Source organism: Cydia splendana, chromosome 24 (genome assembly GCF_910591565.1).
Source record: "Cydia splendana chromosome 24, ilCydSple1.2, whole genome shotgun sequence".
NCBI classification, from domain to species: domain Eukaryota; kingdom Metazoa; phylum Arthropoda; class Insecta; order Lepidoptera; family Tortricidae; genus Cydia; species Cydia splendana.
Window position 1 is genome coordinate 4,795,865 of NC_085983.1, and position 14,936 is coordinate 4,810,800.

Sequence of the window (14,936 nt, forward strand, 5' to 3'; positions counted from 1 at the left end):
CAGTTTAACCGACCGTGCGAAGATTACGTCAACGGACCCAGGTTTAAATACATAGACAAAAAGCAGTCAAGTGCGAGTCTTCATTATTTATAAAGTTATTTTAGTATTTTTTCGGCTATTTAGGGTTGTCAAAATTCAAGTCATTATTTTATCTGTGGTCGTGAACCCAAGGGACATCAACTTGTTGTTGTGCCAACCTTAATAATTGCTCGGAGCAATGCTGAGCCGAACGGAGCCGAGAATGCCCGAAAGGACGAGTGTCTCCCCACTGGTAAAGTCACATATATATCAATTAAGAGGTAGCAAATAATGTAGCAAAGGGGCTGTCCATAAATTACGTCATCGATTTTTGACGATTTTGGACCCCCCCCCCCCCTATAATCATCCAAAAATCATGCTTCAAATGACCCCATTTCCTCCTACTTCATGCTACCGTCATCCGATGTCCAGACCCCCCCCCCCCTAATTTGAAATGACGTAATTTATGAATAGCCCCAAAGAGAATTTTCCAAAATGGATGAAATGTTCTCGTTGTTTTTTTCTACACGTTTATTGCCAAACCGTGTTACATTCATGTACATTACATACCTACCTGTAATGAATATGTGATACCTTATTGTATTTATGTCAGTGTGAATAATTTCAATTATGCGGTTTGTGATAAGAATAGCGAAAATAATGGTGTATATGACGTTAGGTGTAAATGCCTATAGATAGGTTTTCTTCAAGGCCTATTTAAAAACAAGTAAAAACCTTTCATATTTTTAAACAGACGGTTTTATCTTGACAAATTGAAGCTTTTTTAGGCTGCCTGTCCACTGAAGCGGAGTGAGACGGCGGAGCGGTGAGCGAGTTAAAAAACCACAAATAGCGCAAAGAGGAGCGGAGAGTTTATGCAACTCTATTGGTGGATTGTTATCTCGCTCTGCTCCAGTGGACAGGCAGCCTTAAAGTCTGTTATGTAGCCTATTTCACAAAGAATCTATGTCAACAGTCTCATAAAAACAAAACGAGTTTTAGAGGGTTACTCGCATGTAACACCTCGTTGCAAGCGTCCATAGGCTACGGTACGGTAAACACTTGCTAATGTTAGTGGCACAAAAACGTTGCAAAGGAACCCTAATAGCCCAGCCCACTTTTGATTTTCATTTACATACGATGTGAGTCATTTCTGACTCACAGGTCACAATAGACCCGTAGTGACCAAGAACACAAAAGAAGCCATTACTTAGTTTTTACGGTTCCGCACCCAACGGGTAAAAACGGGACCCTATTACTAAGACTCCACTGTCCGTCTGTCCGTCCGTCTGTCTGTCACCACGCTGTACCTATCTCATGAACAGTTGAAAGTTTCACAGATTATGGATTTCTGTTGCCGCTATAACAACAAATACTAAAAAGCACGGAACCCTCAGTGGGCGAGTCCGACTCGCACTTGTCCGGTTTTTTGTCTATTTTCTTTTTCGTAAATGTGTAGCGCAATTCGATTCGAACTTCAGCCCAATGCTCCCCATACTTCCCCTATAGTATTTACCTATGTATAAAATTAATTGTATGTATGTCACAGGGAATGAACCTGCGGCTGGCGTTTGCCGTAGTGTCGTCCGCCTGCTGGTCGGCCTTCCAACATGGCTACAGTACTGGTGTCCTCAACGCGCCACAGCTGGTAAGTCATTTACTTTAAAGCACATGTTCTGTGCTTTAAAGACACTGCACCTACTTAATCTTCTGGTTTGACCCATTGGTTGACTGGTAGAGAATGCCTTAAGGCGTTAAGTCCGCCATTTGTACACTCATGTATTGTGCAATAAAGATTAACATAAATAAATAAGTCAAGTGAAAATCATATAGGTTATATTGTAATAAAGTACTAAACTAAGGCCAAGCGCGCACCACGACTTTTTGTCGCGCGATAATTTAGTCGCAGAAATGTAACGTATGTGTTTATATGGCAGTGCGCGCATATGCGACAAAAAAATCGCAGCGATTTTAAAATTGTGATTTGTCACATTTTTCCGCGACTGCTCGCGACGCGATTGTCGCAAAGTGAATTGCGGCATACGGAGTTGTATGGCCCCGCGCGCACTGCGATAATAAAATCGCACCCGGACCTCAGTCGGCATATCGCTCTCCAAGCGTCAACATGTCGGAACCTGCTGCTGAAGACGCTAGATGTTGACCATTTAATTATGGAAATAGAAGGAGATCACCTTTGTGGTATAAATACTCAAAGTCATACAGCGATCACATATTAAAGACAACGTTTCATGACAAACGACTGGTACGAAATCCATGTTGAGAATGAACAAACCGCGACTTTTTCATCGCAGTGCGCGCAGTGAATTTTCTGCGATATATTACAGCGCGATTCTAAAATCGTGTCGCAAAAACTAAAATCGTGGTGCGCGCTTAGCCTAAGCCGACTGAGGTCCGGGTGCGATTTTATTATCGCAGTGCGCGCGGGGCCATACAACTCCGTATGCCGCAATTCACTTTGCGACAATCGCGTCGCGAGCAGTCGCGGAAAAATGTGACAAATCACAATTTTAAAATCGCTGCGATTTTTTTGTCGCATATGCGCGCACTGCCATATAAACACATACGTTACATTTCTGCGACTAAATTATCGCGCGACAAAAAGTCGTGGTGCGCGCTTGGCCTTAGGCTAAGTAAACCAAATTTGGATCGTTCGACCGTTAAAGATGTAAAATGACGCAATATCAACCTCAGACACGATTCACGATGAGACGCCGTTCGTCATTGTTAAAGTGTTATTATTCAAAAGATTGGAAATGGAGAGAGAGAGAGAGAGAGAGAGAGAGAGAGATTTTATTTAACACCACAAACATGGCGAAATGATAGGTAACTATAGTTGGTCAAGCAGATCTTGTCAGTAGAAAACGGCGGCAAATTTGAAAATTGTAGGCGCGAAGGGATATCGTCTCATAGAAAATTTGAATTTCGCGCCTTTTTCTACTGACAGACAAGATTTGCTTGACCATCTATATTTCGATTTTGAAAACCCTCGATTAACTTACAAGTGCGCCATCTATTAATATTATCAGGAAACTTTGAGCACGAACACAGAGTTAAGTCACAGAATAAATAATAGTACTACCGTATACAGAAAGGAAACTTCCTACAAAACCGAAGTTTGACAGAGCGGTTCAGGGTCGAATCATGCTGTCCCTTTCTAATGTATGGCACTATCCCTTTCGGCTATTTAGGGTTGTCAAAATTTAAGCCATTATCTTATCTGTAGTCGTGCACGCAATGGGACGTCAAGTTGTGTCAACCCTAATAATTGCTCGGAGCAATGCTGAGCCGAGTTCGGCCGAAGTCAGGAGTTTCGCACCCCTGGTTAAGTAATTCCTTATCAGAAAACTGTACTGTACTTACAGATCAGTTACAGATAATAAAAAAAAAATAAAAGAAAAAATATTAAGGACATTTTTACACAAATTGACTAAGCCCCACGGTAAGCTCAAGAAAGCTTGTGTTGTGGGTACTCAGACAACGATATACATAATATATAAATACTTAAATACATAGAAAACAACCATGACTCAGGAACAAATATCTGTATCATCACACAAATAAATGCCCTTACCAGGATTCGAACTCGGGACCATCGGCTTCATAGGCAGGGTTACTATACCCACTAGGACAGACCGGTCGCCAAAACTAGTTACTTCGTAAACTGTACAGCCTGTACATACCGACTACCGTGGGTAAAAATACGAACGCCTGGACACATTTTTAAGGCAATATTGTCTATTACAAACGTAGCGTAGGATCATGAATCTAGTATTAAAACTGGATCTGGCATGAGGGTGGGGAGAAGTGACCGAACAGGATAGTCTTTTATGTATCTTTCAGTAGGAGTAGCAGAGAAAGCGGTATTATTGCTTGTCCTTGTCACAGTCTCACTTTTTGTTTGTTCCCCACCTTTTTATTAGTATGGATTATGGTGGGCAACAAATGAATTCGACCAATCACAGTGTAGCATGTATGTTTTGTCCCTCACGGAGGCACGCGTATACCACTTCTATACGATCCTACCTTCTATGCCTGCAATAATATGTTACACACTGAAGGCCGCAAAAATATGTGACACGCTCTTATGGCTCTAAAGTAAGATCGTGTCAGATATTTTTGCTGCCTTCGTTGTGTAACATATTATTGCAGGTGACTGTACCTACTGTACTGTACCCACTGTCGACTGTCGTGGGTAAACATACGAACGCCTGTGGGCGCAGCACGGTTCCATTTTTATCGTCTATCACTATGCGCGTCCCTTTCGCACTTACGTACTTGTTAGAACGTGACAGGCATGGTGACAAGGGATAAAAACGCGACCGTGCTAAGCCGCCTGGACACCTTATAAAAGCAATGTTGTCGATTGCAAACGTAGCGTTGGATTGACTTTGCCTATTTCACTCGAAAAATGCCAGAAGATAGCTACGTCTCAGCTTCTGGCATTTTTCGAGTTTAATAGGGTGGTATTCCATCTGTCCAGTATGTAAGTACAATCACCTGCAATAATATGTTACACAAAAAAGGCCGCAAAAATATCTGACACGATCTTATTTGTAAAGCCATAAAAGTGTGTCACATATTTTTGCGGCCTTCGAAGAGTAACATATAAAGAAATTGGCCAGGTGGAATACCACCCTATGATAATCTATATTAAGTGGCGATGTCATGGCCTAACTTTCAAATAGGTAATAACTAGTTTTTGTTGATCTTAAACCATGTTTGACCTTTTTTTTGGTGTATCAAAACATTTTCTTATTTCAGGTGATGTCAAGATGGCTACAATTCGACGCGTTATCAGGCACCAATCTGACCATGGAGGCCACCGAAGAGCCAAAGGTGGCCACCATCTGGTCTGTTGTCGTCTCTGTCTACTGCGTGGGGGGCATGATTGGGGGCATGCTGACTGGTGTCATTGCTGACAGGTAAAGGTTAAGCAATATTTCCATGATTGAATAACTGCTCAATTTTGCAGGCAATGTTTTCACATTGTAAATATGTACCTAGGCTGACAATATTTAGGTATAGGTAGGTACTGCGTTATTTAAATGTTATTGGTGATATTTTTCCACCGTTCAATATTTCTGAAAATCATTGCGAAATAAAATGGTTTCGATTATGCGGGGTGTTTTTTAATTAACCCTTGGTCTTATTTAGTGCTAGGTTAATAACATTGTAAGCATACCTTATTATGCTCACAATGTTATTCTTGTATGGTATTTTGAGCAAAATGTTGAATAAAGATCTTATTGTGTACTTAAATTGCCTACAGATTCGGTCGAAAAGGCGGGCTGCTGCTCAACAACGCGCTTGTATTCGTCTCTGCCGCGTTTCAGGGGACCGCCAAGAAAGCTAATTCTGCGGAACTCCTTATCCTAGGACGGTAAACTTATCCATTCTTTGCATGGACTACTTTAGGTACAAGTACATACATACGTTGATAAGTTGCCAGGCAGAGTGATGGCAGGTGGACCAAAATGTTGACGGATTGGTGGCCGCTTTCGGATGAAAGAAGCGCCTGGCGTCCGTTGGCTCGGTTGGATGACGTTCGAAAAATCGCGGGGCACTTTTGAGAAAATTCTTTTAACTTTACCAAGTCTACAGTAAATACGCTAACAGGTTAAGCATACAATAAAATGTATGGCCCAATTAAATTAGTTAAAACAAACATAATAATGAAGAACAAACCGTTGTGAAATAAAACTTTATTAATACTTAATCGTGTCATTTGATCTATTTTGTTTGATTGCAGATTGGTCATCGGCATCAACAGCGGTCTGAACGCGGGCTTGGCTCCCATGTACTTGGCCGAGATATCGCCAGTGTCGCTTCGAGGATCGGTGAGTGTAAATTTAATATTTAGGATACTTAGTAAACTAACACCCGCGATTGTAGCAAACCGTCCATGAGATAAAAAGGGTGACAAAGTTGACGTTGGATGAATATGGCAATCGATTGACACCAACAAAAATAGTTCTTACCGGGATTCGATCCAGGGACCTCTAGCTTCGTAGGAAAGGTCACTATCGTGAATTATACCCTAGTGGCTATAATTCACGGCAGTGACCCTTCCTACGATGCCTAGCCTATGTAGCCTAGTGGGTAGAGCTGGGCACCGTTAATCAAAAAGTTAACTTCGTTAATCGTTAATCCGTTAAATAAAAAGTTAACTTCGTTAAACGTTAAAACGTTACTTTTCAAAAGTTTTAACGGAAGTTAAAGTTAATCGTTAATCGTTAACTCGAAATCGTAAATATACGCAATAAGAAATAAAACTAGAAGAAATAATCATAAATTTTGATTTTTATTAAAGACTAATCTACTAATTAACATGGTAATCATTACTAATTAATAATAGCATAGCCAATAAAAATATAATTTGCTAGCATATGCCATAAGGTGCATGTTCCCCTTCATGAACATGAGGATATTAAAATTGTCGTCTGATAGCGACGCCCGTTTTGGAGAAAAAATATCTTTTCCCGCCGAAAACAGGCGTTCCACAGCAGCACTCGAAGGTATACTAGTGTTATATTTGAGGCAGCGCGCGGCCTTGGTGTGAGTAGGTACTTAGGTATTAACGATTAACGGACTTAAGAAAAGTTAACGGAAGTTAACAAGTCCGTTACAGGTTTTTAAAGTTAACTTAAAAGTTAATCCGTTACTCGAAAACTTAACTTCGTTAATTAACGATTAACGGATTAACGAGTTAATGCCCAGCTATGCTAGTGGGTACAATACACGCGTCGACAGCTGCTCCATATAAAAATGAACTATATAGGTACTTATAGGAGTCTTAGGAGGACGTTATATTTGGGATAAGAAACACTGAATCCGCGTGTTCTTCTCTTCTTCTACTCATTTCAAATTTAAAAACCTAAGGGCTCATTTAGACTTAGGGCCAGTTGCACCAACCACATTTGACAGACTGATCAACGTCAGCCGGCGCGCCCCGGCGCTTTATTACTATGAAACTTTCCATACATAAAAAAATTGCGAACTCTTTAACGATACGAACAGTTCGGTGCAACCGACCCTTAGACGGCGCGCGAACTCACGTGTGATTTTAGTTACATTGCGGACTGTTGGTTACGTCCAATTCAACCGACCGATCAAAAACCGCAATGTAATGAACTCGCATGCGAGTTCTCGCATAGTCTAAATGAGCCCTAACTCTTACTTCTCAGATCGGCACAGTCTACCAGCTTGTCATCACCATCTCCATCCTTCTCTCCCAAGGGCTGGGGTTACCCTCAGTCCTGGGCACGGAGGAAGGCTGGCCCTGGCTGCTGGCCGTCTGCGCTATACCGGCCGTCATACAGAGCGTCACGCTGCCACTGTGTCCCGAGTCGCCGAAGTATTTGCTGCTGAATAAGGGGAGGGAGCTGCATGCGCAGGAAGGTAATATTCTACTCAGACTGACACAGTTTACCACAGCCATACTCAGCCTGTTTTGTGAGGGCCACAAAGACGGTTTTGCCTTGTAAGTTGTAGCTCCGGGCCGCAAGATTAATTTGCTTAAAGGTGACGTTCGAATGGCAAGGTTAAGTATCTACAGGTACCAGGATCATCTGGTGGCAGGCCACAGGTTGAGTATGGCTGGTCTGCTAGTCATCACCATCTCCATCATCCTCTCCCAAGGCCTGGCACAGTAGAACGACGTCATACTTGTGATTGGACATGATAATTTTCTGTTTTCCGCCGACAACTTTTCATTGTCCTAACAAAAATCTATGATATTTAGTAAGGATCTTAGGAATCTGTTCAGAACAAAACTAACACATTGTTGTTTGTTTCTATGTTTATTTCTTATTTTCAGCTCTGAATTGGCTAAGGGGCGACGTAGCTGTCCACGGTGAAATGGAAGAAATGCACCAGGTCAGTGTTAACGGATTTTACAAGATATTGTATTTAATTCCGAGTATAATTTTATTTATTTAAAATTTATTGCATAGTTAAAATAAATAGGTAAACTTACTTTTATGATTCATTGAAGCTCCAGCATGAAATTAAGAAATATTAGGTGTATTCTTATATACTTTCAGTGGAACATCACAAATTCCCATAACATAATTCGGCAATTTTCCATACCAAGTCATAAAATTAAAATAAATATTGTCGGCAATATTTCCCGCATTCACCTGTTTATTGTCATTCCTAGGAGGCAGAAAAGAACAAAGTCAGCAAGAAGGTGACACTACGCGAACTCTTCGGCAACCGCCAGCTCCGTCAACCGCTGCTCATCGCCATGACAGTGATGGTTGCCCAGCAGTTGTCTGGAATAAACGCCGTCATGTTCTACTCTACTGATATCTTCTCGCAGGCCAGCCTTAAGCCGCCGTATTCGCAGTATGCTACTTTAGGTAGGTTTATTTTCAGAATTGTCGTTTGCACCCCTAACTCATTCAATCAATACATTCGCTGCAGTCGAATAAGCTTTTTCATTTTACTTAATTTTATTTTATTAGCCTTTATAGTGTCCCACTGCTGGGCAAAGGCCTCCGGGGCCCTAGAATTCCAATGCATAGGTCCAGTTGCTGGGAAACATAGACGCATATTCCTTTAATTAAGAAAACATATACAATAGAATTAAATACATAATTATAACTCACTCTATATATATATATACTCGTATGTATCTTCTCTTCTTACAGGCACAGGAGCCATGAACGTTCTGATGACCTTAGTGAGTCTGGTGCTGGTGGAAATAGCCGGCCGGAAGACGTTGCTGCTGGTCGGCTTCAGCGGCATGTTCATCAGCTCCATCTTGTTACTAGCGGCAATGTTGCACGTGGTAAGTCTTGTGGGAAATATTGCTGACATTATTACTGAATGAACCGATGACCTGAGTGAGCTTGGTGCTGGTAGAAATAGCCGGCCGGAAGACGTTGCTGCTGGTCGGCTTCAGCGGCATGTTCATCAGCTCCATCTTGTTACTAGCGGCAATGTTGCACGTGGTAAGTCTTGTGGGAAATATTGGTGACAATATTACTGAACGTCCTGATGACCTTAGTGTGCCTGGTGCTGGTGGAGATAGCCGGCCGGAAGACGTTGCTTCTGGTCGGCTTCAGCGGCATATATATTCATCAGTTCAATCTTGTTACTAGCGGCAATGTTGCATGTGGTAAGTCTTGTGGGAAATATTGCTGACATTATGACTGAAGATGACTTTTATGTACTCGGTACAATAGTGAGAGGTTTGTGGGAAATATTGCTGACAGTAATATTACTGAGTGCTCGACTGATGATCTTAGTGAGCCTGGTGCTGGTAGAAATAGCCGGCCGGAAGACGTTGCTGCTGGTCGGCTTCAGCAGCATGTTCATCAGCTCCATCTTACTACTAGCGGCAATGTTGCACGTTGTAAGTCTTGTGGGAAATATTGCCGACAATATTACTTACTGTCTACGTCTATATAATTTATCTAAATGACGATGTTAGCTTGAAATCGTAATATTTTTTTGTTTATTTTCCAGACCACGATCGCATGGATGCCGTACGCATGCATCGGTCTGGTGATTCTCTTCGTGGTAATGTTTGCAGTGGGGCCTGGATCCATACCCTGGTTCCTTGTTACTGGTGAGTTGTCTGTTTTGTGTCAAGTAGCAGTCAGGGGTAGGTACGTATACGTATGCACTGAACCGTGAAGAGAGATCACACACACACACACACACACACACAGTAGTCGTGTAATGCCAACGTACAATGACAATGTACCTACTGTAAACGCCAAGTAAACTTCACATTCATCATTAGGTTCCATTAAGGATGACTCACGCTAGACCGGGCCGAGGCGTCCGCCATGTCATTTTCTATGACAGCTGATCGGTGATCACGTAGTGCTTTCCATAGAAAACGAAGCCACAAAATTAATAATAGTACAAGGTACAGAAGACTCACTCTCTAACAAAACGCGTCTTTTACGATCAGGACAGATATGGCCGCTAGGTGGCGACAGCACCACGCGCGGCTTATGGCTTTCCATCAAAATTGGGGCGGAACGGATGTACTTTTAGCTACCTGTAGCAAAGCGACGAGATCGCGGAGTGAGCCACGCCTGACGAAGCGCCGGAAGCTCCGGCCCGGTCTAGCGTGAGTCATCCCTTATCTGTCTATATTTCAATACGATAAGACAGTGAAAGGTATTAGAGCTTGTTCACTGTGATTGGTATCGTTTAAAGAAAGGGCTATATCGGCATTGCGTCATTCAATAAAGTCTGAAACGCGCAAAAGCTGAGTACAGACAGAGTGATAGTAGTTTCCGCTGTCTTTGTCACGGGCCAAAAAACGGGAAAAAAAGCGTTAAAATAGGATTTTATCCGCACATTTTCTCGCGCTTTGTTTTTGGTTTACACACTTAATGTGAAGGGGTCTATAGACATCTAACTTGCTAGCATGAGTTGCGTTCTCGCGCGCGACTCCTTAGGTAGGTACCTAGCGCGACTTCAAGTACGGACTCGCGCGCGAGGACGCAACTAAGACTCATTTAGACGGTGCGAGAACTCGCATTTTACATTGCGGTATTTGATTGGTCGGCTGAATGTAATTAAAATCGTATACGAGTTTGCGTGTCGTCTAAATCAACCCTAAGGGTTCATTTAGACGATGCGAGAATTCGCATGCGAGTTTCATTACATTGCGGGTTTTGATCGGTCGGTTGAATTGGACGTAACTAAAGCCCTTGCTACACGGTCGCCGACAAGCCTTCTAACCGTCTGACCTTGGTCAGTTTTGGTCAAATTTTGTTGGAAACAACTGTCTACACGGTCCGGGACGGACCAAGGCCACGCGGTCTGAAGGCTTGTCGGCGACCGTGTAGCAAGGGCTTAACAGTCCGTAATGTAGGTAACTAAAATCCTAAAATCGGATGCGCGTTCGCACGCCGTCTAAATCAGCCCTTACGCTAGACCACCTATTTTACTCGTGTAAGCCTAAGCGCGCACCACGATTTTAGTTTTTGCGACACGATTTTAGAATCGCGCTGTAATATATCGCAGAAAATTCACTGTGCGCACTGCGATGAAAAAGTCGCGGTTTGTTCATTCTCAACATGGATTTCGTACCAGTCGTTTGTCATGAAACGTTGTCTTTAATATGTGATCGCTGTATGACTTTGAGTATTTATACCACAAAGGTGATCACCTTCTATTTCCATAATTAAATGGTCAACATCTAGCGTCTTCAGCAGCAGGTTCCGACATGTTGACGCTTGGAGAGCGAAATGCCGACTGAGGTCCGGGTGAGATTTTATTATCGCAGTGCGCGCGGGGCCATACAACTCCGTATGCCGCAATTCACTTTGCGACAATCGCGTCGCGAGCAGTCGCGGAAAAATGTGACAAATCACAATTTTAAAATCGCTGCGATTTTTTTGTCGCATATGCGCGCACTGCCATATAAACACATACGTTACATTTCTGCGACTAAATTATCGCGCGACAAAAAGTCGTGGTGCGCGCTTGGCCTAAGTCGTGTAAATGGTCCATATTAATGTCGTTGTTTCTAGAACTATTCAACCAGTCTTCGAGGCCGGCGGCGGCGTCAGTGGCGGTCACAGTCAACTGGGCGGCTAACTTCCTCGTCGGACTCACCTTCCTACCACTTCAAGTAAGTACAGGCTGCAGAAATAAAGCAAAGTGCATGCTTCAAGCTCGGATCTAAATCTCTTAACCCTTTTCCAGGCCCCTATTTCAGCAACGTGACAGGTCCGGCAATTGTCGACATCACTGTTACTGACGTCACAGGCCTCCATAGGCTACGGTAACCGCTTACCATCAGACGGGCGGTGTGGTTGTTTGCCACCAACATGTTAATTAAAAAAGAACTCCACTATATCGCCAGTTAATAAGTACTTATTTTGCGAAGCTAATGACAATTATTTTGCCACAAGAAATACGACAATTGTCACGAAATTCCGACACAGAACTCATTTGCTGTCAGGAATTACCGAAAGTTCTTTGAAATCTTGTGACAATTGTCATAATTATCATCATAAACATCGCAAGAGAAATATCTGTTTTTTGCCGATATAGTAAAGTTTTTTTTAAATAATACAATGATGGTGACAAACAGGAACACGGCCCGCCCGATGGTAAGCGATAACCGTAGCCCATGGATGCCTGTGACGTCAGCAACAATGAGACTTGTCGAATTGTCGCACCTGTCACGTTGGTGAAATAGGACGCACGCCGCACTAATCAAGGTCTTCCTAAATCTCTTAACCCTCTCCCAGGCCGCAGCAATCTAGAAGGTCTTCCAAAAACTTAACCCTTCAACCATTTGACATTCCTTTCTAGACATTCGATTTCGAACCGTAATTCTTATAGTAGAGATGCGTTTTTGTTTTAAGTATGATGGCAAGTATGTTGCCGCTGCGGACTAAAGAGTTAATACCTAAAATTGATTTATAATTTTATCAATGTTGACACACTTGTCACCTTTTGAATAAGTAAGTAGAAAGTAAGTAAGTTACACTAGCTTAGAATATAACATAGCAATCATCAACAACGCTAAATAATGTTTAACGGGTTAATAAATAAAACTTCTAATAAAACGACATATTTTCAGCTGGTGATAAAGGCGTACGTGTTCGTGATCTTCGCCATATTCCAGCTGGTGTTCCTCGTTTTCATCAGCATGAAGGTTCCGGAGACGAAGAACAAGACGGTGGAGGAGGTCACCGCCATGTTTAGACAGCAACTATGACTTGACGCTTATGCTCTAGTTGCCTAGGATAGCGGTGCCGTCATATAGCGGCCGTCTCCATACAAATACTACGACATCCATATTTAGCCGTATTATTTAGTATGGGGACGGCCGCTATATGACGCTATCCTTGGAAAACCGATCTTTAAGGCCAAGCCATCCTCCAGACTGAGCATAGTAGCGCTACCCCCTCTGCCACAAATACGGTAGTTTTACTGCATTTTCGAGTCGAAAGTGTCTTTGTGTGACGTCCGTGTCTTTGAACGGACCAATCACGGCACGGGACTCGCTCACCTCGTCCCCCGCAACCCCGTATTTTTGGCAGCATCGGTTTCATGAAATAATTGCTTTAAACTCCGTCTAGAGGATTCCTAGTCTATGGGGCAACCCCTAGCGTCTTCCAGAATATTGCAGTAATACCCCCTATGGGGTCGTCCAGAAATCATGTGATCATATTTGGCCTATTTTTGACCCCCCCTCCGCCTTGGTGATATTGATTTTAACGCAAACCCGGCCCCCTGCGACAAGATCACGTGATAATTACGATACCCTTAGACGCTAAGCAATCAAGGCCATGGCGCCGATGCGAGCTTTTATATGTTTTCAAGTTGGTGCGATGAATGTTTTTATTGGGTAAATACGCATATAAAATAGAGCGGATTATTTGATTTAATTTAATTTTTGAGTAATTTTGTTGTTTTTGGCATTCCCGCTTTGAAAAAAAATATTACACGCGATGTTTTCTCTGACCCCCCCACCCCCATCGTGACCATTCGTGATATTTTTCTTACCCCCACCCTCCCCCCCTCTATCTAAACGATCACACGATTTCTGGACGACCCCTATTGACAAATACTTTGCACTGCTTGATTCGTCGTTGTAGGGATTTCTTTGTTTATACCTAGCTAATAATATTTAAAAAAAAACTCATTTTTACTGTATTCCTAATGTTATTTGTCCGTTTTCTAATTGAAATAGATATGATTTTATGACATTGATCGAATTAATGAATGACTGATTTGAATGGCAGATATGAATGAACAGAGTAACATCACAGAATAAATAATAGTACTAGGTACAGAAGACTCACTCTCTAACAAAACGCGTCTGTTACGATCAGGACAGATATGGCCGCTAGGTGGCAACAGCGCCACGCGCGGCTTATGGCTAGCCACCAAAATTGGTGTGGAACGGATGTACTTGTAGCTATACCTGTTGCAAAGCGACGAAATCGCGGAGTGAGCCACGCCTGGTAACATGAAAGAGACGCTTTCCAGATAGATTGCTTTCAAACTCGCACAGTGACATTGACAACCGGCATTATGTGCGAGACAGCAATATAATTAATGCGCGTGCAAAAGAGATAGCAATAGACGGGTCAATGGACGAAAATCTATCTGGAAAGTGTCTCTGCTTTAGGTACCTATCAAATTTCGCAAAAAGTAGATTTATAACTTTGTTAAGAGATTATCTCCATAATTTAAGCCTGCGGTCGGCAACCTGCGGCCCGCGGGCCGCATGCGGCTCGCGAAACTGTCACTTGCGGCCCGAGAGGCGCCTTGGCTATTTTGTATGTAATAGTGACAAACGACAATGTCTCATAAAGTCATAAATATTAACAAAGTACGGCCCGCGTCACCTCCGTTAACTACTATTGGCCCTTGGCTGCTAAAAGGTTGCCGACCGCTGATTTAAGCGATCAAATATATTAAATAAACTAAGTTATGTATTTATACGTATAGTGTTCAAAGTTAAGGAACAAAATGAAAATTTAACTTTTTGGACGCCTATGAGTCAATGACCGATATATCCGCACCGGAGGTTCAATGCCAAAGACAGATTAATCGGTCACAGCTGGTTACAGACCACAGAGCAGCATAGACCTACGTGCATATGCATAAAGTTCAATTTCAGTTTTGACACTTCGGTGAGGTGGCGTCAGCGTGACAGCTTTTGTGTTTGACACGGCGTCGAAAAGGTTAGTCACTTTCTATGGGAAGTGAGTCCTTTTCATTGCTCGGGAGTGTACACGACTGTATTAAGTTGCTAATTTTCTAGCTTCCACTACAAATGCAAAAGCAAGATGCTGCTATATTTTGTATTGGTACTATCTCTTTCTGTAAGATAGTTGCATCTCGCTCTTGCGTGCTGACAGAGCCGAACTCTCGTAGAACGTAAGCGGTGCTTTACTGAATGT

General features: G+C 42.6%; 1 protein-coding gene across 1 annotated transcript; it reads left to right on the forward strand.

Moving 5' to 3' along the window:
- The first annotated feature begins 1,558 nt into the window (after window positions 1-1,558).
- On the forward strand, window positions 1,559-14,327 carry LOC134802495 (solute carrier family 2, facilitated glucose transporter member 3-like). Its single transcript, XM_063775173.1, has 11 exons — window positions 1,559-1,666; window positions 4,801-4,961; window positions 5,309-5,419; window positions 5,789-5,876; window positions 7,224-7,437; window positions 7,856-7,914; window positions 8,198-8,399; window positions 8,691-8,827; window positions 9,511-9,613; window positions 11,541-11,641; window positions 12,602-14,327. Exons 1-11 carry the CDS (start codon window positions 1,559-1,561, stop codon window positions 12,737-12,739), a joined length of 1,422 nt encoding a protein of 473 aa, XP_063631243.1. The 3' UTR covers window positions 12,740-14,327.
- Window positions 14,328-14,936: the final 609 nt, after the last annotated feature.